The sequence below is a fragment of the Seriola aureovittata genome, chromosome 24 (genome assembly GCF_021018895.1).
Source record: "Seriola aureovittata isolate HTS-2021-v1 ecotype China chromosome 24, ASM2101889v1, whole genome shotgun sequence".
NCBI lineage: Eukaryota > Metazoa > Chordata > Actinopteri > Carangiformes > Carangidae > Seriola > Seriola aureovittata.
In genome coordinates this window covers 9,339,582-9,366,376 of record NC_079387.1, presented here as the reverse complement: position 1 = coordinate 9,366,376, position 26,795 = coordinate 9,339,582, and the positions used below count along the sequence as shown (strand labels likewise).

General features: G+C 42.8%; 2 protein-coding genes across 2 annotated transcripts in view; both read left to right on the top strand.

Moving 5' to 3' along the window:
• The first annotated feature begins 12,955 nt into the window (after window positions 1-12,955).
• On the top strand, window positions 12,956-20,141 carry lig4 (ligase IV, DNA, ATP-dependent). The gene is made up of 4 exons (XM_056371068.1): window positions 12,956-13,450; window positions 13,915-14,005; window positions 14,261-16,331; window positions 16,484-20,141. The coding sequence occupies exons 3-4, from the start codon at window positions 14,269-14,271 to the stop codon at window positions 17,163-17,165; spliced, it is 2,745 nt and encodes a 914-aa protein (XP_056227043.1). The 5' UTR covers window positions 12,956-13,450; window positions 13,915-14,005; window positions 14,261-14,268; the 3' UTR covers window positions 17,166-20,141.
• An 895-nt stretch (window positions 20,142-21,036) lies between these two features.
• Window positions 21,037-26,795, top strand: part of LOC130165586 (NALCN channel auxiliary factor 1-like) — a 32,623-nt gene continuing 26,864 nt past the window's right edge. Inside the window, exon 1 of the mRNA XM_056370973.1 lies at window positions 21,037-22,255. Within this exon, the coding sequence (XP_056226948.1) occupies window positions 21,569-22,255 (687 nt within the window). The 5' untranslated portion in view covers window positions 21,037-21,568. The remainder of the gene's footprint in view (window positions 22,256-26,795) is intronic.

Sequence of the window (26,795 nt, the reverse complement as noted above, 5' to 3'; positions counted from 1 at the left end):
CTGGAAACCTTATTCAGGCTGGATTTATACTTTCTTAGAGGCAAAGCGGCTCCGGAGGAAGAATTGATCTCATTGGTTGGGTTGAACCTGCGGTGACCAGACGTCCTGGGATTGTTTAAAGCTGGGTGCCGCAAGTGTAAAGCACTACAATGTACCATTTGCTTAGACATTCACTTCCAGATTGTTCAGATTTGCACCACAATTAGAATAAAAATTATAATATCATACTTCTTTTCAGCCCTTACATAGATGTTTATCATGGTCTGTCCCACTCATTATTACCCAATCCAGTATAGAAATATAAACACTGCACCATGCGACCAACACTAACTGGTGTGAAGTCTGAATGTGTGTCAATCAATCAGCCTATGAGTCCTGGGCGGGTATCTGTGACACTGTGGCCTTTTTCTGAAGAGCAAAGATTACTAATAAGCGTCAACCACAGAAATCTGACCTCAGTCTATGTTGTGTTTTTGTGTGCAATGTCTTTCAATGAGGCGAACAGGTTAGAAAAGGCCTGGGATCTTCTGACTGAAGCATGAGTCACCGAAGGCCTCGGGCTGAACATGTGAACACTCACTGGTTGCACAGACCAATGAAATGCTTGCTTACAGCAAATATGCAAATCCACAGTCTGACAACAGCAGTGTCACCTTCACTCCGCTTTGCCTGAATAGAGTTTGCATGGCCTTTGAATGTTGGGAGGAGGATGTATTTAAAACTATTTACTGTACACCCTCGGGCGGCTCAAAAGGAATCCTCATAGCTATTTGATATCCTGGCTTGCAACCATGAGCTTCTGAAAGATAAATATTTTCTCTTTCTCCAGATCCTATATTATAATCCAATGTTGTCCTACGACTCTGAGACTCATCTACATTTCTAAATAGATCTCTTTAAACATGCATATATTTGCTAGAGGTCGTTCTTTCCATCATGTGATGATGTTTTTCTGCATTGTATATCCCGAACAGGATTAATTGTGTTGCTAAATGAAACGCTGCTTGTCCCATAAAACTTATTTCTTGTGTTTCTGATCATTTTTAGTTTAGTTTAGTTTAGTTTAGCGTGTTATCTTGGCATGCTAACATTTGCTAATTACCACTAAACACAAAGTAAAGCTGAGGCCGAAGATAATGTCATTAGTTGAACACAAATATTTCCTCATAAACTACAGAACAAAATCAAACTTTGTCCTGATGATGGTGCTTGAACAAAATATCACAGCAAGCATTTGTCATGATATTTAACCAAAGGCTAACAATGTCAACCAGCTGGTGGCGCTAACAGGAAAAGTGTGTGTGTGTGTGTGTGTGTGTGTGTGTGTGTGTGTGTGGGGGGGGGGGGGGGGGGGGGCTCACCAAAGTCATCAGGATTCATCCTCTTGAAACCATAAATATATGTACAAGAAAACATGGCTATCCATCCAACAGTTGTTAAAATATTTCGACCAACATTACCATATAAAGCCATGCTGCTAGCATGAATCAAAAGGTCAGGGACCACATTAGTCTTTATGTTGTTTAATCCTTTATTTATCATGAAAATCTGACTTCTTGTTTTATTTCCTGTAATGATACAAAGCTCTTCAAATTCATGGAAAAGATACTTAAAAATGCAAAAAATCCATCACACACTGTCTGGAGTTGGACACGCAATCCACACATGTCAGGAAACACAGCCTCTGCATGACATCTGAATTTTAAGCACCAAACCAAAACATGCAATGTGAGATTAGGAGTTATGGTGACTTTGATGCACATGTACAGTCATGCACATACACCCTGCCGGCTTATCCATGCTTCCATCTGTGTGTGTGTCTGACCTTTACTGCCTGAGAGTAAACAAAATTACAGACACACAGGGCTGTAAAGGGCATTTTCAAAATGTATTGTTTTCGATTTCAGTTTAATCTAGATGTTAATGTACAATTTTCAGGTGTGACACGATTTCGTGACACCTGTTCAGCCACTGTTCTCACATGGGGGGGGTGGGGGTAGACTCAGGAATTTTGAACAAACCACACAAAACATGCTTGATGTGAACACACCCTCAAGATGCTTCAGTAATGTAGAAAATATGTAGGTCTTCGTGTGAAGAAGATTGACACCACACAGATCTGAAACAGATAATGTCATATATAATAATATATGTAAACCTTATTGCTGTGTGGGCGGGAGGACTCTCATGCCTGATTAATCATATTTGAACTGCTGTGTTTTTCTTTAGGCACAATCCATACTGTACTATTGCTGCATTCAACATTTATGGATGATCTTTTCCTTGTGCGTCACATGCTTCAGTCGGCGGCGGTGTGTGGTTGGCGGTGATGCTTACAGGTCGTCTGTAGTGGAGGAGGATGCTGTTTCAGAGCGGAGTCAGTGAGACACTGATGCTAATGAGGCATTAGCTTAAGCCTGTAATGCGGAGCATGGCAGTTTAACATTGAGGGCGGCCCACAGCAACACAACCAATCTGACTCACTGGATTTGGGATGATACTGCTGGTGACCTAAAAGCTACAATACACAGTTACATTTTTTTAACTTAATGCAGCATTTCAATTGTTTTTCATAGAATCGTGCATAAACCTATTTCCCATCTCAATGCAATCTACATTATTACACTGTACGCTGTTGTAGCATCACTAGCCCTTCCTTTAATCTGGATTGTTTGGGGACACAAATGGCCAAATTCAGACATAATAAATACAAAACTTAGTTGGTTGCTGTCTCTCGCCTGAGTGGTTAAATACAGTTGATGAATAGTGAACCCTGCAGATATGCAGTGACCTCTCTGGTGCTGCACGGTCCACCAAAAACTGAAGCCACTCAGCTTCGGTCATGATGTCCTTCGGCAGTTCATGCTAAGATTAAAGGATCCTAGAATCTCATGTTAGATATATCCACTATTTAGTAAATGTAAATATAACAATTTATTTTGACCAGAATCGTTACTTCAGAGCTCACAATGTCTGAATTTGCTCTTAAATAATCAAAAAAAGAAATGAAAGTGAAATTAATTTGTCTGAGGTATTCACAGCCTGCTATAATGTGCCATCCCTCTGGTTTTGGCCTGAGTCCAAATCCCTCTACATTCCTCTAATCTCATCTCTGTAAATATATTAGGGTGGCACCATGTCTGCCTCTATCCTCTGCCTTTATTTAAACGCACAAAATGTGATTTGCATCAGTATGCATTAAAGCCTTAACACTGTGGATGAATCAGCTTGTTGTGTTGTGGTGTGACCTGTAGGTCTGTGTGTTTATTTTAGCAGCAGCAGCTTTGAGTCTGAGCCAGGTTTCCTCCTCAGGGAACAATAAAATTTTTGTTATCTTTCCATTAGCGTGAGTGGTGTTGTGTATGAATGAAGACAGGAATCATTCCATGCTCACTCCTGTTAAGAGCAGGATTTATGCGCCTCTTTCAAATTCTTCCTTAAACCCAGATTTTTTATGAACTTTTCTCGAAACGTTTTGGTGCTTGCTGCACTGCCAAATGAGGCAAAGCATCTAAATCCATCTATTCATAGGGCTAATACGAACAGTTAACCTTTTACTAGCCTCAGTTTCAGCTGCAGGACAACAGCACCATGTACAACTTTCACAGACTGCGACGAAGCTACACAAATATTAGGATGTAATTTGCATATATATTGATTAGACTTTTTTTTTCTTTTTATTTCATTTTCAAAAGGAAGCACTGTCGCAAAAATAACTCAGGTGTGATGCTAGTGGCTTGACTTACATCCTCTGAGCAGCGCTAATAGGCTATAGTGAGTCTCTATGGGAAAGTGATGGGACAGGCTAGTTAGCTAGTTAGCTAGCTAGCATGCTAACTTCAGCAGAAGACGACGTGACAGCAACAAGAGTTAACATCGACTTTGCTTTCCACTGCTGAAGACAGCTCCTGGCGGGTAAAAGAAATGAAGTTTGATGGTGAACAAGCTGCATTTCCTCTAGACTGGTAAGTAAACAGCCGTTAATGCTAACATTAGCTATGTAGCACTAGCTATACTAAACAAATAGCTAATTTAAAGAGATAGTTCGACATTTTCAGTGTTGCATTGCTGAGAGAAGATTGATATCATCGTTTATTTGCTAAATGTGAAGCGGTAGAAATAGGTGGTTATCTTAGCTTAGCTTAGCATAGCTTAGCTTAGCTTAGCTTAGCCTGACGTAAATACTGGAAGCATTGAGAGAAAAGGCTAGCTTGGCTCTGTCCAAAGATAACTTAAACTCACCATAGGGACACAAAAACATAATATAAACAAAAAAGAAAAAGTAAAAAAAAACAGTTTGTATATTAACAGTTACACATATGTATTCCCCTTTCTTATATAAACATAAATAAGATGCTAATGTTTCAGATTTGTTGAAATATTTTCTCTGACATGCAACTTGATTTGCGGTCATGACGAGCGCACTGAAACGTGCAGCAGCAGCTCCACTGTTTCCATATAAGACTACAGATATTTCAGCTACGATCAGACCGTATAGGGCCCCATGTTTGCAGCATATTTCTGTCTTTGATTTCCCAGCATTCTTTGACCTCCACTGGAGTCAGTGTAGTACAGTAGCAATTAACCGACTACACAAATGGATGTTTACAGTTCTTGTTGATTGCTGAGCTTTGTAAGCCGTGCAGATTTTAATGACAGCCTGAGTTTGTAAGCATGTGGGTCACTGCGGCTCGGGTCTGCTCCAGCCTCCGGTGTCTGGCTCCGTAGTCTCACTGTTTTTGACCTTAGTCCTGGTGCTTGTTTACCTGCTGAGTGGAATGTGGAGTTATGTAAGGCTTAATCTATCAGAAAGTACGTGTCCCTCCGTTACCTGGGCCACAGGGCAATACACACACACACACACAAATGTCCACACTGGCTCACACACAGACAAACAGCTTAATGATACGGCCTTTCTGGTGTCGCACACACTACATCCAAACTGTGCTCAAATAAAGAAACACAACCCTGTGTACACAACGTTAAGCTTTATGACACAGACACATGCACAGTGCACACGCGTGTGCTGAGGTCTGAGCTCACTGTGTCCTGACGCGTGCACCTTTATGACCAATAACCAGGCTTTTATGGTCACACAACAAAGATAAAGGCCCACTCAGCTTACGCATACTGAACACACACACAAAGTGGAAACACACACACCTCAGGCATTGTTAACCAGTGCGAGTGTGTTCCCATTATATGGAAATTTCCCCTCATGTTTGCTAAAAACTTTCCTCTGACGTGATCCCGTCGTATGTTTGTGTGTTACTGACGCGCAGACAAGGTCAATATTTCTTTCCAGAGGTTTCTATTCATGGAGCCCATCCTGCCCTCATGCATCTCCTCTGTGGCCGACCGCCTGCTGGTGTTGGACTGGGTCATAAACACCCACAGACAGTCTGTCACCCACCACATCGGGTATCAGTGGGCTGTGGCTCTTCATGTTTCCCCTTAAACATATCAGTGTATTGAACAAAAATAGACGTCTGCACACAGAAAGAACACGTGTGCTGTAAAGAAATAACGATAAACACAATAAAAGACGTGGTGCAACCATTTTGCTTTGTATGCAGAGCTCCTGTTCAACATACTGTACAGTACATTACATAAGCTTATATTTGAGTAAGATAATAACCTGAAATTCATTCTCATTTTGCTGTCAGACCAGAGCTCAAACTGTTATTATATGAGGTTTCTTATGTGACAGTAACACTAAAGAGGTGCTGTTTGAATCACCTACTTCCTCTAAGCTTCCATGAGCTTAATTCTTTGCATTACGTCGGTGCAGGAGAGGTGAAACATGAACTTTTCTCCAGCAGCTGTCTGCAGGAGTTTGAAGCCTGGCCCAATCCTATTAGTGAGAATGGGTTAGAGCCTATAGGAATCTTAGTCAGCAGCACAACAACACTCAACAAACCGGGGTCACACTAGGGGCATGTTTGCGTGCGTAGCGGCCAAGTAAATCATCCGTCAAACATGCCAGCCATGGGGCTAAAGCTTACAGAACAGGACAGGAGTCGCAGGGAGACACACATTCTGAGGGGCTTAATGGAGAGTGGTGGCACGCAAAGATGCTGCACCCGAAACCTCACAACCAAATCCAGCAGAGAGAGACCCGCATTCACTCTGTGCTGTCCCCAAACACGCAGGTGAAGCCGAGAGCAGAACATCCAAACACCTCTGACATCAACAGCAGGTGCAAAATACTCAACCAGGGAACAGCTTCTCTGGATAGCTCTGATTGGCTTAACTAAAGGTGTGCACCAAACAAAGTAAACAGTAGATTATCTTGCAATTAATAGCAAGTGTGCTGTAAACAGAGCGCGACCTTTCATTCCATGCCTCATGCTTACACAACTAATTGAGACACGCCTGCATGATTTCTTATGAGTAGAGCTGTTAGGAGGCTGTTTTGCTGTCAACTACAAGTTCTCTCTTTTCCAACTAATCATGGACTCGACACTTGTTTGTGCCCTAGAAAGAAGAGAGCCAGAGCTGGGAGGGGGAGCAGGTTTCAGACGGCTTATTGTTGCCTCTGCACAATGAACCTGCTTCCTAATACAAGCAATTCGCTCCTTGTTGATATTTAACATGTTATTCATCCTCACCAGCTGTACATTCCTCTAATCTTATCTCTGTGCATTTTACTGCAGAAGTTGTTTAGTGTGCACAGCTCTGAGAACAAGATACCAGCACTGAACTGGACTGTCGTCTGTGGTTGATATTGCAATGCATCATGGATTGAATGCATGTCCATTAAAGCAAAAAGGTGTCACTTCGAAAGTCAGTCAATAACTTGTTAATGTAGATTGTTACCAATGGGTTGATCAGTGGTTTGGTAGTGCTTTGTAGATCATGTGGATCGTACCTCCTGGCTGGCTGCGGCTCAGCAGATAGAGTGGGTTAATCCACTAATAGGAAGGTTGGTGGTTGGATTCCCGGCTCCTCCAACCTGCATTTCGACGTGTCCTTTTGCCCGACACGACTAGAAAAGTGCGATTTAAGTGAAGATATAGTGAGGTATCTGAACAGCTAAATAAGGGACTGTAAAAGGGTAAAAAAAAATGAATAAACAGACACGAAATTAATGATACCAGATCACAGTTTGGAAAATGTATTTCTTATTTGATTGCATCTTTTGGGAGTATGTAGTTTTGACTCAGCCTTATAGGTTGATGCAGGCACTGACCATAGACCTGGACGCTGCCCTACCAAAAAGCAGCTGAGTGCAGACACTCAGACAGAGCTGCTCCAGGCCACACAGACAAACCAACCGGAGAGAGGCTGTGAGCCATGTTTGTTTACAAATGACCTGGCCGTTGTTGCTCCACTTGCTCATTGGATTACGGAGAGTGCTGAGTGTCTTAATTTGGCACCACACACTGAGGTTCAGAGTCCTGGTCTGAAGAAAACAAAAACATGTGATAACAAAGAGCAATAAACAAGAGCATATATGTTATTTATAAATGTTCCCACTGTGCAGCACCATAAAATCTGCCCTGTCACTAAATTATCTGAATTGATGTTGTTTGTGTTGAAGTAGCAGTGCAGTTGTACAACTGGGTGTCAGGACCATTGGATTCCACTGTAAATAAATAAAGGTGAATGAATCTGGCTTCAGTTCAAAGAGCTCAGGTCTCGTTTATCAGTATTTAAGACCAAACTTCACAGCTTACTGTCTTGGCACCGTTCCCTGGTTTGAATCAGAGTTTGACCCCCGTGTCCAACAAGATGTCCCACTCCCTCAGAACATTGCGATGTCATTAATTTGGCTGTTATATAAGGAGTTGTTTTTGAGCAGAGCTCCATATCTTAATGCAGGCCTGGTGATAACATAACGCTGCATAAAATACACCAGAGGGTGTTGCCATGTTGTGTTCTCCGTCGTTGCTGGTACTGTATGTGCTTAGCCTCTGATGTGACATATTAACGGTAAGTGAAGGTGTTGTGTTTAGGCTAAAGGTCGCTCAGTTGATAAAAGTGTGAGCAATACCATGACTTTACTGGAAGGGAAGCCCCAAAACATACCACAAATGCACGTTTCAGTGGGACTGAATATGAGAAGACACTTATGAAATAAACTTGCATTGTAAAACTGAAAATATGCTGAAAATACTCTCAAAGTCTATGTGACCTATTCTGAAATATCACAACCATATGTGAGTCACTATATGTGTTATTTCATTGTAAATAATTAATTATTTTCCTTCTATAGGTCAACTTCTTATATTATTTATGTGAATAAACCTGTGATGTCTGAAGTCAAAAATAGTAAATGGATGTTTTCAAAAGTAAATATAGGACATATATACAAAATGGTAATTGTGGTGATTAAGCAAATAGAAAATGATTAAGTTGATCCCACGTTTGTTCTGCAGAGATGTTTCATGGTTCAGCTGGAGAACAGGAACTCAAAAGGATCAACAACAGGACCCAAATAACCTACTAATGTTTCCCCACAGGTCTCTGGATCTTCTATCAAGCAAAGGATAAGCAGGTATTGATAATTGAATAACGTCTTGAACTGACTCTGCCCACACACATCAGTATAATTTATCATTTATTTATCATTTTTTTGTCAAGTTGATTAATCAATGAAACAACTGACTGTTTAAACTTTTCTTGACTTACATGATGTTTAGCAATAGTCCACAATCAGGTGTGACAGGGCCGTAGCAGTCTTTTGATAAAGTACTACAATTAGTTCTTTAATTAGGTAATAAAATAACACGAGGATTTAGCCAAATATAAAACTGTGTCATCCACATATAAACAATACAAGGCTGTGAATAATGAGGCCCACTGAAGCATGTAGACAGAAAATATAAGAGGTCCGAGAATGAAGCCCTGAGGTACCCCACATCCCAGAGCACAAACAGAAATATAATACCCTTTTTTTCGTCTGTGACAAGTAAAATTATATCAGAATACATACCATGATGTTACACTGTGGTGTCAAAAGCAACCGCTTAAATTTAACATGATGAGCCGGTGCCAATCTGGAAGGCTTAGGTGACAGTGGAAAGACATGCGGGCGAGAGTGTGAGCCAACAGCTCCCTTCGCATACAAATCTCCTGTGCTGATAATGGATCCAATAACTGTTTGTGGTTCTTCATGGCTTAATGAGCCCCAGTGACACCTGAGCCTAGATTGTACTAATTTAACTCAGTGTAACAGACACAAGGTGCTGAAGTTTCAGTGGTGATTTCTTGCTAATGATCAAAACTAACCAATTTATAATTATAAGCAAACTCATTGGTTCGACCTACCTCAGGAGCACTTTGGCTTGTTTTTATTAGATACCCATAATCTAACCCCGACCTTCTTTGTAAAGGTCCATCTGCTTCACTTTATTACTTTCAGGGGGTGTTATCTCACACGCAAAGCCAAACCAAGGCTGAGTCGGGGTCACTGAAGGGCTGCTATGACGACCTCTCGACCCCATTGCTGTTATGCCACATGATGTAACCGAGCCAGACTGCTGCACAGGTCAGCTGGCTGTCCAGTCGGCCTGATGAAAACAGAGAACGGTCAAGGATTTTATCGGAAATTTCATTTCATAACAGCAGAGAGGGCGAGTGAGAGAGCTGTTATGACACAGCATGTTATGACAGAGGAGACAGACACAGAGATAGACAGCTATTAAACAGGTAGAAAAAAGAGGGCAGATCACCGTGTGGAATGGCAGTGATGTGTGAAGCTGATCTAATTTTAGTCGAAGGTCACTGGGTGCTGTCTGGCTCACGCTGCCAGCTGAAAAAAAGCCCAGCACAATATTTTGTGTTCTGTAATTGAGGGGAACAGGATCTCCCTGTCCTCATCTCCCCTGACATTTCTCTAAGATTATGTGGTGAGGAGTTCAATCGTGCCTTGAGGCGATGGTGCATCAAAAGCGGCTTTAGCAAGTGTGCGACTTTTTTTTCCACTCTGTTTATAAAACAACTGCTAGGAATGGCATATTAGGCAGCGAACATGTGGGCACATACTGTCCTGTAAACACACGAACACTGTGTTTGTCAGTAATGTATGTCAGCTTCAGCCTCTGGGCCGCCGTCAGCAGCTGGTGCACTGTACTGCCCGATACCAAGAATACATGTCGCACTTCATTTTATAGTATGCTATTCTAAATTTAGTAAATAGGATTAGATCAGTCCTTATTGATCTAGAGGGGGAAATTAAGGTGTTGCAGCAACACAGACAGAGACGGCTTTTTAGGCAGAATAGTACTTGACATAATATGTAGTGTATTAGCATATGAGGTGTTATATTACATCTCTTATACAATATATATATTATGTAATATTGTGTGTAAGAATATTATAATACAACAGTAACAAAGACAAACAAACAGATGTACAGCGCCAGGGGTTATATACAAAGTTTGACACCATCAAATACAAACTGAAAGTTGTACAGTAATATATATATATATATATATATTAAAGATAATATTGCTATTTTAAATCTGGAGCACAAATTTAAGGTTTTCACAGCTTTTCAACTCTGCTTCCTTCTTAAAGGTAGAAAAACACTTTACCTAAAGTTAGGGGAGTCCAAAATGACCCTGATGACATCACTATGACATCATCAGGTTCATTTTCCCGGAGCTTTTCCTCTCCAACTGTTTTCACTGGCTGGAATGACTAGTACACTGATCTTCATGTGTAAAGTTGGTGGAGTTCCTCGTTTAAAGGAGGGTAAATATTGACTTCTACCTGGATTCCCCACACCAGTGTCCTTTACGAAAGCTCGTACAATCAGTGTAAATAATCAATGAGCCTTTTGGCAAACACATTTCTCAGTGTGTCAGCAACCGGCAGGGGACAGGAAGTGTTTACGACTTGTCTGTGCAGCCACTCATCACCAGCAGCTCTCTCTGAATGAGGAGGCTGATGCGCTGCTTAATCATCGGCCATGTCGAGGGGGATTTTAGCTCTATTACTCGGCCCAATTCTCTCTTTCCCTCTGTCCCTCCATGCCAAAATCTCACTCAGTCCTACACCAGTACACTACAAGCACCCCCTTTCCTCCTCCTCCACCTCCTCCACCTCCTCCTCCCGTTCCCTCTCAGTCCTGGTGCGAGCTGATGCATGCCACGGAAGCAGTGACGTCAGTTGTTTACTGTCTTGTAGGTCGAAGCTCGTTGCAGTGCAGCAGCACATCCAGCAGGGCTTATGTAACTCCTGTGCCTGCAGCATGACAGCATGAGAGGCCGTTTACTGCAGAGTGCGTGAAGAGTGTGCACATACTGCGTGCAGACATACAGTGTAAACAGCCAGCTTTCCTCTCCACTGCACTGCATTGTGTGTGAAGTGAAAACACGGCGGGTTCACTGCTGGAGCACATAGTGGCTGCAACTGGACCTCCTCCCTCCCCACACATATCCCAGGATCCTCCACTGCAGCAGTAGCAGCAGAGAAGTAAACAACCCTGGCTGGCGTGTGACTGAGGGCTCACTGCTGCCCAGCTCCTCCTGACAGACACAGGGCGCCCCCTGTTGTCAGCAGAATGAACATCACCTAATTTGGAGAAGATTAAGGAGTCAGAGTCTGTTTTATTTTTCAGATGTAGAAGTCCTGCTGGTAGATTGGAAATCTGCTACTCTTCCAAAGGCATCACTGATCACATATCTATGCTTTAAAACCTGTGGGTCCTGTGATTTGACTTTTTTGGCGTTTAGGTTATTTTTAAACCCGCATATCATTAATAATCAATAATCTCAAAACTTTACCAGTTAACCACTTGACGTTAAACAGAGAAAACTAGAACTAAATGACAAATAACCTGTCAACAATGGGAAACTATGCTGTGAAACATTTATTTCTACTTATTGGCATGAAAACGTGGCCAGTTATTGATCCTATTAGCCTTCATTATGATGGAAGAGATTCACAGTCTTGCCCACAAACATTGAAGTTCTTCACATTAAAACATTAAATTCCACAAAAAGCAATTAACTCTTCCGATAAATATGATTGCCATAGTACCTTTTAAGAGAAACAAGCATCGGGTTATGTGTTTGTTTTTGATGAAGCGGCCCTGCCTCTGCCAGGAATGTGACCTGTGTTTTGTGGAATCTATGTCGGTACAAGCCTCAGATACTTTTGATCGGGAACAACAAGACATCATTGGAATGATTTCACATTACTACACAAGTAATAGCATGTACTTGGAATTACCCCAGCGAGCACCTAATGATGTCTGTCAAAACAAGTTTGTGATGGAAACAAAAGCAAAAGGTTAAAAGTCATTAAGCTGTAGGCGACAAGTAAGTAAATAGCTGAATCCATTACATGTCAACACAGTGGAACAACTGCTATGTTCAGGTCAGTATATATATATATATATATATATATATATATATATATATATATACTCAAAATGGCTGGTTGTGCTCAGGAAACAGTTTTTTGTTCATGCAGATGCAATAAAGAGGACTGACACGATGCCATTAGTAGCATCATTAACTTTTAAATGGTCTCCTCTGCCCCCTCGTTCTTTGAATATTTCTGCAGATTTTTGGATGATTTTGTACTGACGCTCTTTGCTTGTGTGTTGTGTTGCAAAACTACACCTGAAGTTCAGTTCCTTGGCGGACGGGATCTCCCACTCACCTGTGCTGCATGTGAGAGGAAACTGAAACACTTGGAGGAAACACATGTAAAGATATGGAGGCCAGGCTGTAGCTTGCATCTATTATAAATACATAAAATCATCTGAAATGTCTTTAAAATGATCCCATACCCATCTGGCTTATCAGCATGATCATCATTTTTATTAACATTGTCAAAGGCGATGTTATTATATAACATCTAGTGACAATAAGAAGACTCTGACCCAGATATGTATTACACAATCATTTTAATGAGGGGAAACGCCTTCTTGTGGTCAACAAGTACTACAAATACTTGTACTACAACCTTACTACAAGTCAAGGATGGTAAACAACTTCACTGCACCTTCTCAGCACTGCAGCGTCTCACTGTCGCCCTCTGCTGGTGAATGGCAGAGCAACAATATTATAAGTGCTAATATTAATTAATACTAATATTGATATTACATTAAATCGTAACGAGTTGAACATTTGCTACATAAGATTATATAGAGTAAAAAAGAAAAACATTAAAAATGAAACACGATAGGTATAAAACAATGTGTATTAACAGGAAAGCACAGTGTTCTGATAAATTATAGTCTTAATTACTCATTAAAGATTAAGTATACAAAATGTGACGTCTTTAAAATGTGACGTGACTCCAGTTTAGTTAATAAATGTAAAAGTTTCCTAACTTTGTAAAAGTTTCCTGGCCAAAACAACACCGTGTGGAAACAAAGGTTCCGCTCTTGTTTCCGGCGGAACATTTTCCCTGAAGGACCCTACTTTGAATACAAGGAAGTGTTGGGAATGTAGCTCACTGTTTTGAGTTGGAGGATATAAAGTGAAAGGTAACAGCTCAGTCTTTTATATTTAATTGTTTTTTGCTAATATATATCGTTACTGTTTGTACCTTTTACTTTCGCGGTCTTAAAAAAAATGTAAACGTCGCGAGCGTTTAACTGAATTCATTCACGTTTTGTTTTGAATATTACATTAAACTGCCATTATGAACATAAAATGTAATCTTAGATATTGCTTTGCTTTTTGGCAAATGTTTGTAACGTATCTGGACAGACATGCCCGGACAAAACACAGTTCCTATGACAACAGATACTTTTATTTTGAAAATTAACCGGAGTTGTAGTCATAGTTTTATCTCTGACTGCAACCATTAACGTAGAAGATGTTACACTTAATATAGACGTTTAAAAGTTGTTAAACTATATCCTTAGTATTTAATTAATTAAATACTTATCATGTTTAGACAGCTCTTCTGAATGATTGTGTAAATCTACTGTCTGTCATATTACAGGTCATATTAAAACAGATTGGCTTGTCACAGTGAGACATGTCAGAACATGTTGAAGTTTGACCTGTGTGGATCAATAATCTCCAACTGAAGAGTAAGTGGAACCAAAATAATAATAATAATAATGATAAAATCCTGTTATTCTAACACTAAGGGTTTATGCTGTCAGAAATTGTTATGAAAACATTATATTTTCTAGATTATGTCTGTGGAGAAACACATATTTCAAAACTAACTATTATATTGATTAATTTTGAAGTTATCTTTGGTCTTATCTTTGGTCAAACTGCAAAGTAAATTGTTGATTTATTTCTATTGGGATGATTTTTATCTTTGATGTGTATTACAGATCTCACCATGGAGGGAACTTCCAGAAGTGACGCTGCTGGCCAGCTGTCTGTCGCAGCACAGGTTCCTTTCCTTCACCTGTGTACCACTTTAGAGAAAATCCAGAAGTCTAAACTCCGTCCAGATAAATCCAAGATCCTTGGGGATTTCATTGCATCATGGAGGAAGTTTCATTCTGCCCTCCACAAGGACAAGCCCAAAACAACAGACTCTTTCTACCCAGCTATGCGCCTCATAGTCCCCTCTTTTGAACGCGAGCGGATGGCATATGGCATCAAAGAGAACATGTTAGCTAAACTGTACATCGACGTACTAGGCCTTCCAAAGAATGGCCCGGAGGCCAATAAACTGCTGAACTACCGAGCTCCATCTACATCCCAAGGAGAAGCTGGAGACTTTGCGGGCATGGCGTACTTTGTGCTGAAGAAACGGTGCACCAGCCAAGGCAACCTCAGCATCAAAGAAGTCAATGACTTTCTGGACTCGGTGGCCATGAACAACGCCAGCAATCAGAAGGATCTTGTGAAAAAGAGTCTCCTGCACCTCATCACCCAGAGCTTGGCTCTAGAGCAAAAATGGCTCATCAGAATGATCCTGAAGGACATGAAGCTCGGGATCAGCAAAGAAACTGTTCTCCAGGTTTTCCACCCGGACGCTGCTGAGCTCTACAATGTCAACACAGACTTGAACAAGGTGTGCCAGCAGCTCCACAACCCGTCTGTTTCTTTAAGCGAAGTCTCCATTGGACTCTTCTCTGCCTTCAAGCCCATGTTGGCAGGTGTGGCTAACATCCGCAATGTGGAGAAACAGATGGGCAACAGCCCCTTTTACATCCAGACCAAGCTGGACGGGGAGCGTATTCAGCTGCACAAAGATGGAGACGTGTACAAATACTTTAGCAGGAATGCTTTTGAGTACACGCAGCAGTTTGGAGCATCTGCACTTGAGGGCTCACTAACTCCTTACATCCACAATGTTTTCAAAAGCCACGTCGTGAACTGCATCCTCGACGGTGAGATGATGGCGTACAACCCAAGCACAGAGAACTTCATGCAGAAAGGGAGCAAGTTCGACATCAAGAGGCTGATGGAGGACTCCGAGTTACAGACGTGCTTCTGCGTGTTTGACGTGTTGTTAGTCAATGACCAGAAGCTTGGCAAGGAAACACTGAAGAAACGCTACGAAACCATTCAGACAGTTTTCACCCCAGTCAAGGGAAGGATTCACCTGGTGCCACAGACCGAAGCCAGAACCGTGCAAGAAGTGGTGAACGCCCTCAATGACGCCATAGACAGCAGAGAAGAAGGGATCATGGTGAAGGATCCGTTATCCATCTACAAACCTGACAAGCGAGGGGAGGGATGGCTGAAAATAAAGCCAGAATACGTTGATGGATTGATGGATGAGCTTGACCTGCTGATTGTCGGCGGCTACTGGGGGAAAGGGAGACGGGGTGGTATGATGTCCCATTTCTTATGTGCCATTGCTGAAGCTCCAAAGCCTGGCGAGAAACCTTCACTTTTCCACAGCTTCTGCCGCATCGGCTCTGGGTATACCATGAAGGAGCTGTATGACCTCGGTTTGAAGCTAGCCAAGCACTGGAAAGTTTACCGGAAGAACGACCCGCCGGCGTCCATCCTGTGCGGCACAGAGAAGCCAGAAGCCTACATCGAACCCTGCAACTCTGTCATCGTCCAAGTCAAGGCGGCCGAGATAGTCGGGAGCGACATGTATAAAACCAACTGTACCCTCCGCTTCCCCAGGATCGAGAAGATCCGTGATGACAAGGAGTGGCACCAGTGCATGACTCTGGCAGAGCTCGATCAGTTCCGCAGCAAGGCGTCGGGGAAACTCGCCTCTCGCCACCTTCACATCAACGACAACGAACCGCAAAAGAAGAAGCGCAAGGTGGCAGCCAAGCCCAAGAAGGTGGTCGGGCTCATCGACCACTTCAAGCCTCAGGACCTCTCCGGGGTTACCAAGGAGACGGATATGTTTGAAGATGTGGAGTTCTGCATCCTGAACGGCACCGAGGATCACCCCAAGGCCGAGCTGGAGAAGGGCGTGGCCAGGTAAAATGAAATCTGTGAATGAATTATGAGCTTTTCATTTGAGCCACTGTTTGTATACCGTATATAGATAAAGATTATCAGTAGCATCTTTAAATCATGACTGAAAGTATCCTATTACAAATAACTGATTAGTGATGTCATCTCCGTGTCAGGTGTGGAGGAATCGTGGTTCAAAACCCAGGACGGGACACCTACTGCGTGATTGCCGGCATGGAGAACATGCGTGTGAAGAACCTGATTTTGTCCAACCAGCACGACGTGGTTTGGGCCTCATGGCTGCTGGAGTGCCTGGACCAGAAGGAAGTGGTGCCATGGCAACCACACCACATGATCCACATGTCGCCCTCCACCAGGGAACACTTTGCCAAGGAGTACGACAGCTACGGCGACAGCTACTTCGTGGACACAGACGAGCAACAGTTGCGAGAGGTCTTCGGCAGGATCGGCGGTGGTGGCGTGGCGGCGGCAGCGGCTGCGGCTGTGGACGTGGCGCAGGTCGAGCAGCGTTACAGCTGGGACGACCTTCCCACCAGTATGTTCAGACCCTTCACAGTTTACATGGACAGCTATGCTGACGTAGGAGACCCTGAAACTGCCATACCTGCCACCTGTTTGGACATCCGGGCGCTGGAGTTTCGATACCACGGAGGCACAGTGGTGCAGGAGTTGGAGGAAGGAGTCTCTCACGTCATCATCACAGAGGAAACACGACTTCTGGATTTCAAAACTCTGAGGCGGCGCTTTAGGAAGAAGTTTAAGATCGTAAAAGACTCATGGGTGACTGATTCAATCGAAGCAGGGTATGTGATGAATGACGATAACTACTTGGTTTAATGAGGTGATATATACAGATTTAAGACACTGGAGGAATATCCTGTTTTTATCAAGCATTTTAATTCATCCTTAATAAGATTATTAATAAACACTTAAAGAAAAGCTGAACAATTAAAAACTCACCATCAACATTAAGGATGAGATAAGAGGTTTTAAGACGTGACTTTACAGGGATGTTACTTCACTTACTTTCATGCAAAGTTGATGAGTTTTATCTTCTGTTTTTAATGAGTAAAGCTGCTTGTTATTAGTTTTAAATGAAAATGCCACTGTAAAAATCAGGAGGGTAATGATTGGTTTTTCAGTTCAGAAAGTTAGAGTTGCATTATGAGATATCACAGAAGGTGTTTTTGGTTTCTCTTTAAACCTTTAGCTGAGTAACATTTACTGGAGAGGAGAAGAGGTTTTCCACTTTATCAAAACTGAAACACTACGTATGATTTCTGGGAATATAAAGGTTCTGTTTCTCAAAATACTTTTAACTGTTCTTAGATTTGAACTTATCCAATCCACAGCGGACTAATGTAAATCAGTAAAGCCTGGGGAACAGATGAGTGCACAACGACTAGGGAATACTCCACCAGGAATATGGCCCATTCTTATTGTTTCAATTTAAATGGGCAGTCCAGTGATTTAGTATCGCAAGATTGGTCAAAATTGAAGCAACAGAAGCCGAGACATTCGGATTTTTAGTACAATGTAGGGGTCAAACTCCTATAAGCATCCTATATTTCCCAAAATGCAACTGGATAGCGTCTTTGTTAGACCCTCCTTGATAGGTGGTGGCCTTTTGATAAAAGGAAACAATGAAATTCTTTCTCTGCCTTTGTGCTTTTATGTCTGTGTAATTACTAAATTAAGTACAACCCTAATAAGTAATTTGATTTGGTAAAAAATAGCATTAACATTGACTGTTTGAGTGACTAAGGAATTTAAAAAAATTGGTAATTAACTTAAAAAGGAGCGTCTGTGTGAAGTGATGGCCTCAGCTTTGTAGCGTGAGCTCAGCTGGCAGAGAGAGAGACCGAGGGACACCACAGGGGTACGTTAAAACCGGTTCAGCTCAAGGCCCTCCAACAAAGATGTCTCCATGTTTTCCTGTCTTCAAAAATGTCAGCAATGTGTCTTGGGACTCATTGATATGTTATAACCTTCATTACCAACGCCTCTTGGGTGCAGGTAGCTACCTGAGGTGTTGTGGGCATTGTTGTGCCCAAATGCCGTATGAATACATTTTCAAAGTGGAAGTGATGAGGCACCGGTTCTTAATCATATAGTGTGAATAATGGCTCGAATTGACATGCAGGGTTTGTGGGTTTAAGTTTTTATAATTTTCATTAAAATTCAACTTTTACGACATTTGTGCCAGTTTAGGAACAGTTTTTATTTATTTATTATTTATAAAGTTATGCCTCTTGAGAGAAAAATCATCTCCATTATTGGTTAAAAAAATTATAATGTGCTTCAGTAAGCACTCTGTAACCCGCCGCCCACTCTGGACTATTTCCAGGTGATGCAGAGTGAGCGTTTGATTGACAGGCTTTAATTAGAGGTACTCGTCCAGCGTTTGTTCCTGTGTGCCTTCTGAATGTGAAGCATTGTGTCACTGCAGCACAGCTGTTTGTATTGAATAGTCCAACTGCTGGTCCTCTGAAAGGTTTCACAGGAGCAAATGATTAGTCCTAAGGATGTGGATATGAAAACAGTAGCAGAAAAAAAAAACAGCCGCTGAAAGCTAGCATTGCAGAAATACCATGTCCTAATGGGATAAATGCCCTAATTAGACTGGCCGTAGCTGTTGGAGAGCAGAATGGCAAGTTCGCTGGACACAAGCAGAAACAAATGAAGCGGGCCCCTAGACAACCAGCAGCTGCGTGCACTCAGCTGAAATAAATGAGCTCCTGCAGAGACCAAACACAGGCTCATGGCTGCAGGGAGGGTTTGTCTGCAGCAATTAGCGCGGCCCACCCTCAATGAAGAAATTCAGCAACTCAAGCTCCGTAAACAAGGGGTATAAGGTTCATAAATCAGTGACATTTGACCAAAATCGAAGTCTGCTAAACTGGTCATGGTTGATTCGACTCAGATTTACAAACTGCATCAGTAAAAGTTAGAATCAGTCTCAGGCTCTGAATTACAGCATCTAATACATTTTTATAAGCTCCCACTTGCTTTGGGGAAAAACATTTGTTTGTAGAATAAGAGCCCTTACTTTAAATCTTTTTCACTGTGGAGAACGGAGCCACTGGTGACAATACAAACTATCTGCCTGGACAATGTACAAGCAGGTAAAAGCAAGTTTTTGCATAATAGAATAGAATAGAATAACAGAACCACAAGTAACAATTGGTTTTTAGTAACAACACCGGTAAGCTTTTTTCTTTATAAAGGAAAAGGGCTTGTGACCCCTTTCAGAAATGTGCTTATTCGTTTTTGGTATTGTGATTTTTTTTTTTTTTTTTCAAAAGAGATGAGATGAGAAGATCAATACCAATCTCATATGTACTGGGTATGAAGCTAGAGCCAGGAGACGGCTAGTTTTGATGTTACACTTTGCTTTTTAGAATAAAAAAAGATGCAACATGTTAATTGTGAGCTTTAGTTGTGCTTGCAGGTGGATTTTACCTTTGGTCAGAGCCATGCAGGCTAGCTCTTTCCCCCTGCTTTCAGTCTTTATGCTAAGCTAAGCTAACTGACTCCTACCTCGAGCTTCATACAGGTATTTACAAAAGTAAGTTTTGGCCAAAAAACAAACCGTCTAATACAAATTGCATTCATTTATTACTGTTCTAAGAGACTTGAGACTTGCTTTAATTGTGCAATCTGTCACAATAAACCTCATGTCTGCTTTAATTGTTCTCAAAATTATCTCTGAGTGGTAATGGAGTCGTCAGAACTCACTGATTTTTAATGTTTTTGCTGCATCACCATGTAACGATAAGAAATAAATGAAAACAAGTGCACAACAGCAGCCTGAAGCACACTTGATCCCAAATGGTCTAAAACATGCAAAAAGCATTGGTGTCCTTTAAAGAGGAAACAGGCTCCTTTCTTTGGATGAGAGCATCTTGCCTGAGGCTGAAACCAGGTGAGTACCAACCTGTGTGACTGGTCCAAAGTCAAGCCGACCAGAATAAATACTAGAATAAGTCTGCTAATATACATTTTCAAAATAAAACAGGCTAAACTACAAACTCTACTAAGCTAGTAAGCACGTTTCATTGTTTAGTATCTATCATACACCTGTTTGGTTTTATCTTAAGTGAGTGTTTTCTCATTTCTTCTTCTATAGACACAAATAGTTGAAATAATATTTCTTTTTTTAAGTCTGACACACAAGCTTTAATTTTGAAGTCACAATTACAATATTTCTGGTGAATTTTTCAGCGGCCTCTCGGACTTGACATGCCATCGTATGGAGGGATGCGGCGGCTGCGGTGCGCGCGCATAACGTCAGAGACGGAGAAGTTTGGCCAAGTTAACACGAGAGAGCAGCAGAATACCGGATATTAGGTGAGGTGACTTTCAAAATAAAACGCAACACGTAGCTTTCCTAGCTGCATCATAACATGTTTTTGTTTGTACACATTCTATATGAAATATTATATTGTTTTAATTATGCAGTAAACATTATTATTTAGTTTTTCTTTTCCTTGCTGCATTAAAACTATGTAATTATAAATGCAGTAGGCTTATACCAATTATTTTTGTCTAAGAATCTTCAAATTTTGAAGTTCAATAGACCCTCAACTTGGAGAAGGGTTCTAAACACATATTTGAGGGTCAAATGAGGCAGACATGACACACAAATCTACATAAATCAGCCTCCGACCTTTATTTTGAATGTCAGACCCGGAAACGCCGCCGGTTATTGCTGCTGACTTGACGCAGATTCCTGCAAATACACCGTCTCTTGGCGAACATGGCGGCAACTTAACAACGGCAGAGAGATGAAGACGGTGAGGGCTTGAAAAAGAAAAGAGGTCTGTTACAGGCTGTAGGCCTCTCCGCCGACTCAAAGGCAGACAGCCTCGCCATGTTGGAAGAGAATAGCGCCCTTGTCCCTGTTCGACCGAGGCCGGGGAAAACGTAAACGCGTCGGTGAGTGTTTCTAAAAACGGGAGTCGAGGCTACGCAGAGGAGCGGAGCGGCGCGGAGCTCAAGGCGGACGGGGAGGACAGCGGCTTCGCCGGTCAGCCATGGAGGATGCGGCCCGCAGTCGCCAGCGTCTAATTTCCCATCCGACCCACGCTCATTTTGATGGGAATTACCGCTAATAGCAAAGGCAAGCCGGGACAACCCACCACCCGACACTTGAGGGGAGGAAAACGCGAAGCGGACCCCACGTCAATGACTGTTGCGGCAGAGGAGCCCCCACGGTGGAGTCGGCCGGTTCCCAAAATATGACCAGGGGTGCTGGGACGTGTTGGCAGCAAGAAGATGACGACGGCTTCCAAATCTGGCTAGAGCCCCCCCGCGACAACCAAAAGCCATTCACCGACTCAGAGAGGGCGCAGAGATGGCGACTGTCCTTGGCATCCCTCTTGTTCTTAACCATCCTCCTCTCTGATCACCTGTGGTTCTGCGCCGAGGCCAAACTGGCCCGGACCCTGGACAAGTTCGCATCCTCCCACCTCCTCTCACCCCAGACCCACTCAGCACACAGCAGCCTCAGAGGAAACCCAGATGCTATTTTTATAGGAAACTCTACCAAACATTTGTGGCGGCTCGAAACTTGCCACCAGGATAGTTTATCTAAGAACTGCTTTGCTTTCGCAGATGCCGACCATTTGTGCAGCGGCCTTTCCGACAAAGAGGGGACGCGGGCTGTAAATATGAGCGATTTGTACCTTTCCTTTTGTAACTCCTACTCTCTGCTGGATTTGTTTTACGGGTCGACAAGTCCGGACAATTTGAACTGCAGCCTCGACGTGCTCGGCGATGGCGACACTACCAGATGCAGCCTGTGCGTCCAGGCGTACCAGCGCTACGACCAGCACGCCCAGGAGAAATACGAGGACTTTGAGCTCCTGACTCAGAAATATGAGCCGGGGGCATATTCAGTGAGGACGTGCATGGAGCAGTGCAAGGTAGGCTGCAAAGGGAAGGGGGTGTGGGTGTGTGGGGGGTGGGGGGGCAGTTGGGGGTTTGGAGGGGAGAGTGATGTGGTGGCCATCTGTTGATTTGGGCCCGAATAGATGCCAGTTTTGGTCCTCCTCCTCCTCCTGTCGCCATGGAGACGGATGACAGATTCAAGGAGACTCCCGGCTCCGGGCCTCATGTTCATTCATCTCCTCATTGTGTTGAGGCCCCATGCTAATGTGCAGATGGAGGCCCTGCTAGTATCTTTTCAGCACCCAGCATCATTTAGTTCACGCTCTGTTCTTTGACATTGAAGACCGCTGCGCTGCTTTAGCCAATAATCCTGATCAAGCATCGATAACCTAGACTGGGCTGTTAGAGCTGCCTGAGCCTTTATAGCCTCGCGTTTATCACATTGTAATGAAGAGGATACTGCTGGTATATGCAAACAACTCTGGGAGCCTGTGTCCTGTGTGCATTGTCGCAGTCCGCCAGGTGTTCATCATGGCCGCCCCACTTCATATCAAGAGCGTTTCATTAAAGTCAAGAGGTGGTTTCCTTGCCTAATGTGGCGGAAGGCTTTTTTCGCTTCGACTTGTGTTTGCTCATTACTAGGCCCGCACGGAGGCCTCGTTCCAGCCAGGCCCAGACTCGCTCTCTGATTGCCATGCGCTGTTAACCAGCTCATAACAGACCAAGGTGGGTCAAACAGGCTGTTGTGGGTGTCCGGGAAACGCGGGAGGGAGCCGGTCAGGGACACAGCCGCCGCTGTGTGCGGCCGCTGTGAGCCACAAAGAGCTGCATCCAGCACCGCGGACAGCTCCACGGCAGCGCAGAGCTGTCCGCGGTGCTGAATGGCGCTGCCCGGCTCCATTCACAGAAGCCCTGGCCAATCCCAGATGGCCTCCATTCACCCAGCCAGTGTCAGAGACACGAGCACGGGCGTCAAAAACGCGACTCTAATCAGGCCATCTGTCTGCTTCTACCAACCCAATGCATTTAGATAGACCCACATGCACATGAGCTGGGCCTAGTTAAAAACTAGCTTATATTTAGAAGAGGAAAACAGTCTGTGTGTGTGTGTGTGTGTGTGTGTGTGTGTGTGTGTGTATTCATTAAACAATGGTCCACTTTCTTTTATATCCTGTTTGCTGTCCAATGTCTTAATCCTGGCAAAGACAAAAAGACAACAGAGCTTCTTTAGGTTAAGATACTTCCAGCGTTCAAGTTGTAAACCTCACATTCTTACAGACACACACTCTCTGTGTTTACACAAGCAGACTGCTGTACTTTAATGGATCTTATGTTTAAACATGAAATGAGGTTTCACAGTTTTTATCACTGATGGTTTTGAAATCATAGTTTGAAGCCGAGGGACGTATTTATCAATTCGAACCATCCTGAAATAATTCTTCTGTTCTGGGTAGAGCTGATATGATTAGTCTATTAATCAATCAGGTGATCGTCAAAAAAAATATTTGATCATGATTTTTCAAGCGAAAAAGAAGAAAAAAAAGTCCAAACATCTTAAGGTTTGGGACAAGACATTTGAAGACCTTGGGCTCTTGCAGCCTTAGGTCTGATATTTCTCATAACTCATCATTGCCAGAAGCTTCACTGTATATCCCATCACCACTAGCTCACCACACTCTGCATACAAGCCCCTTTGTTAATGAATGTAAAGCCTGACCCGAGCCACTTCAGAGTCTTACGTCAAGATCGGTCGGTTGCCAGCGTTAGAATATACGATCATGCTACACCGCTGATGAATGCAGCTTTCTTAAGAAATAGCCAAGCCAGCACTCGGGCTCGCTATCAGCCATTGGAGGAAAGGCTCCCATTGATGTCAGCTGACAATGCATCAGCTGTGCATTACGCTCAAGCCTCCATGTGTGACATTCCCCCGCATGTTTTCATGTCACCTCTCGACCTTTGAAGGAAACAGTCATTTAATCAAGCTGCTGAATGACCCTTGTTCATTACCTTGATTGTGGGTTTGTAAAAATTTTGTATGTGGTCTGCAGCGTTACAGAAAGAGCAGCATGACTCACGCGATAATGTCAAGCTCTTGTTGAGTTAATGGCTATCTGACTTGTAGAAGCCTAGCTGTTCAAGTTGTGTGCCCGCTCAGGCATATGTGCATGTAATCTCTGTAAATATGGCAAGATTATAGTGAACACTGAGCCGGCAGGTGTGAAAACAAATAGATCCCTGCCTCATTGTCTCATTTCAACATGCAGGGCAGCGGCAGTGCAGGCCGGTCGAGCCGGGAAGATCGCTGACATTTCAAGTGAGGATATTTGACATTGAGATTAGCGTTTGTTGTGCAGGAGTGGGTCCTGCGGTCCTCAGGTGGCGCTTTGATTCCTCTAGCCTGAGGTGAAACATCACACAGTGGACATGACCACTCTGCTGTTCCTCACAATGGGATCCTCCATCATCTGGCTCTGTGAAAACCCTCCATTCATCTTGACAGCGGGGCCGGGCTTGAAACATTTAAACCGGGCCCGGCGCACTAACGCTGACTTGAAAGCAGCAGTATTTTCCCAGCGTTTTTTTTTTTTTTTTCATTGTTGTTGCTGTTGTTGTTTATGCCGAGTGTGAACCAAAATGAAATGTCAGACTCACTAGTAGTTTCACAGGAAACAGTGAAGCCAAAACAAACCTGGCTTCTCAAAAAGCATGTTGGCAGGAAAACAACTGTTATCCACGAAGGCCTGGGGTCTCAGCACTGTAATCACATTGTTTAATGTAAGGTTTCCCACCTGTGATGCCAAAAGTCTAACAACACAACTATTATCAGGGCCTGTTAACAGGAAGCTTATTCCAGCACACAGATGTGTAATCTCCTTGTAGGTGCACCACAGGTAAACCCAAAAGCTATTGTTTGAATGTCTGTAGTGGAGTGCTGGTGCTTTCATGATACTTCAGTGCTTGTTGCTGCTTTCAGTCGTCAGTAACCACGTTATATAATGTTATGGTTCCTGTCCAAAAGTCTGTAGCATCAAAACAACAATGAATGTTTGTTGTAAAGCCTAAAAACACTGAGTTTTGTTGTTCTGTCTGCAACTAACCATTACTTTCATTATTGATTAATCTGCCCAATATATTCTCTATAATCTGTTCATCATTTGGTCTAAATTGTCAGAAAATAGTGAAAATGCCTTATCACAGTTTTTGAGAGCTCAGTGTGTCGTATTCAAATGGGTTGTTTAGTCAGACCAACAGTTCTCAAACCCAAAGATATTCAGTTTACTGTCACAAAAGATGAGGAAAATCAGAAAAAATGCAAATTTAAACGCCCTGAAATGTATTTTCTCAGTCAGTTTCTTACTGTGAGTGATAGAATCCAATATTTTCTGCCAAAGTTTGAACAGTTTTGGTTATTTGGTCACTGTCGTTCAAATCTGATCAAACCACAGCCACACAGTTTTAACAAAGCGTTTTTGCAGTTTAAACTTTTAATAAATAATAAGTAAAGATGTTTTTGTTTGTTGCTCATTTAGTCACGAATGTTTAATGCTACAGAGAAACACTTTGTAAGTTTCCAGGAACATCGAAGAAACCTAAACCAGTGGAGTTTCTGCATTTCTGACGTATACAATTAGTTTCACAGTTGTTGCTAATGATTTCTCAATCACTCAATTAATTGACTAATTGTTTGAAAATGTCTACATGTTGTTTTCTGTTGTGTGGCTATCAGTTTGTGGTTATTTGACTGATTTGTTTGTCAGCACCATGTTGAATAGGAGACTCAAAGCCTTATTTTTTCAGTTTACCTCGTACATACGTGGCTCATATACTTAAATAGATTCATGAATTTACAGATTTCTTGCTAATGCATAGAGGATGCACGCACCAAGTGTTAATCCTGCCTTTGTGATGATGTTAGATTTACCAAATTACATGTGAGAAAAGTGAGAAACATCAGGGTTTCCCACCAGAAATGATGAGTTGGAGGACTCTTCATTTTGAGTTTAGAAAACGTCCCAGTTCCCATCTGACAGGATCGCAGCGGGAGACAAAAAATATCTACAATTTTTTCACAAGAACTCTGGAAATTGCCTGACAAGAATAATGAATCTGGCCTCACAGGTGTCTGCACATGTTCTCCTCTGTGGTCATTTCACTCATTTGTGATTTTAAAAGGCAGAACTCTCAGCACCTGAGCAAGTAATGATGGAGTGTCTGGAACTGAACCGTCTGCTTCCACTGCCACTTCTGTTATTACCTCTACCTTTTAGACCTGCCACCACTACCTGCATCGCCGCTATGATATAAAATAATTTTAAAACACATTCCCTGACAAGTCTGTGCACAAATCCGTCTCCTCCACCCCCCACCCTCCAGGTCCAATTGAATGTCTAATCTTAGCCGGTGTTGTGTGCAAGTGGAAAGGAGGACAGCGTCCACAGCGTCGTCCCTCTTTAGATCCTTGTCAACCGCACACATCTGCATTGATCTGAGCTCTTTTTGAGCCGGAGGGACGGGGTGGCAGCATTACCACGAGGCTGATCCCTATTGATTTGCACCGAGTGGTCCGCGTTC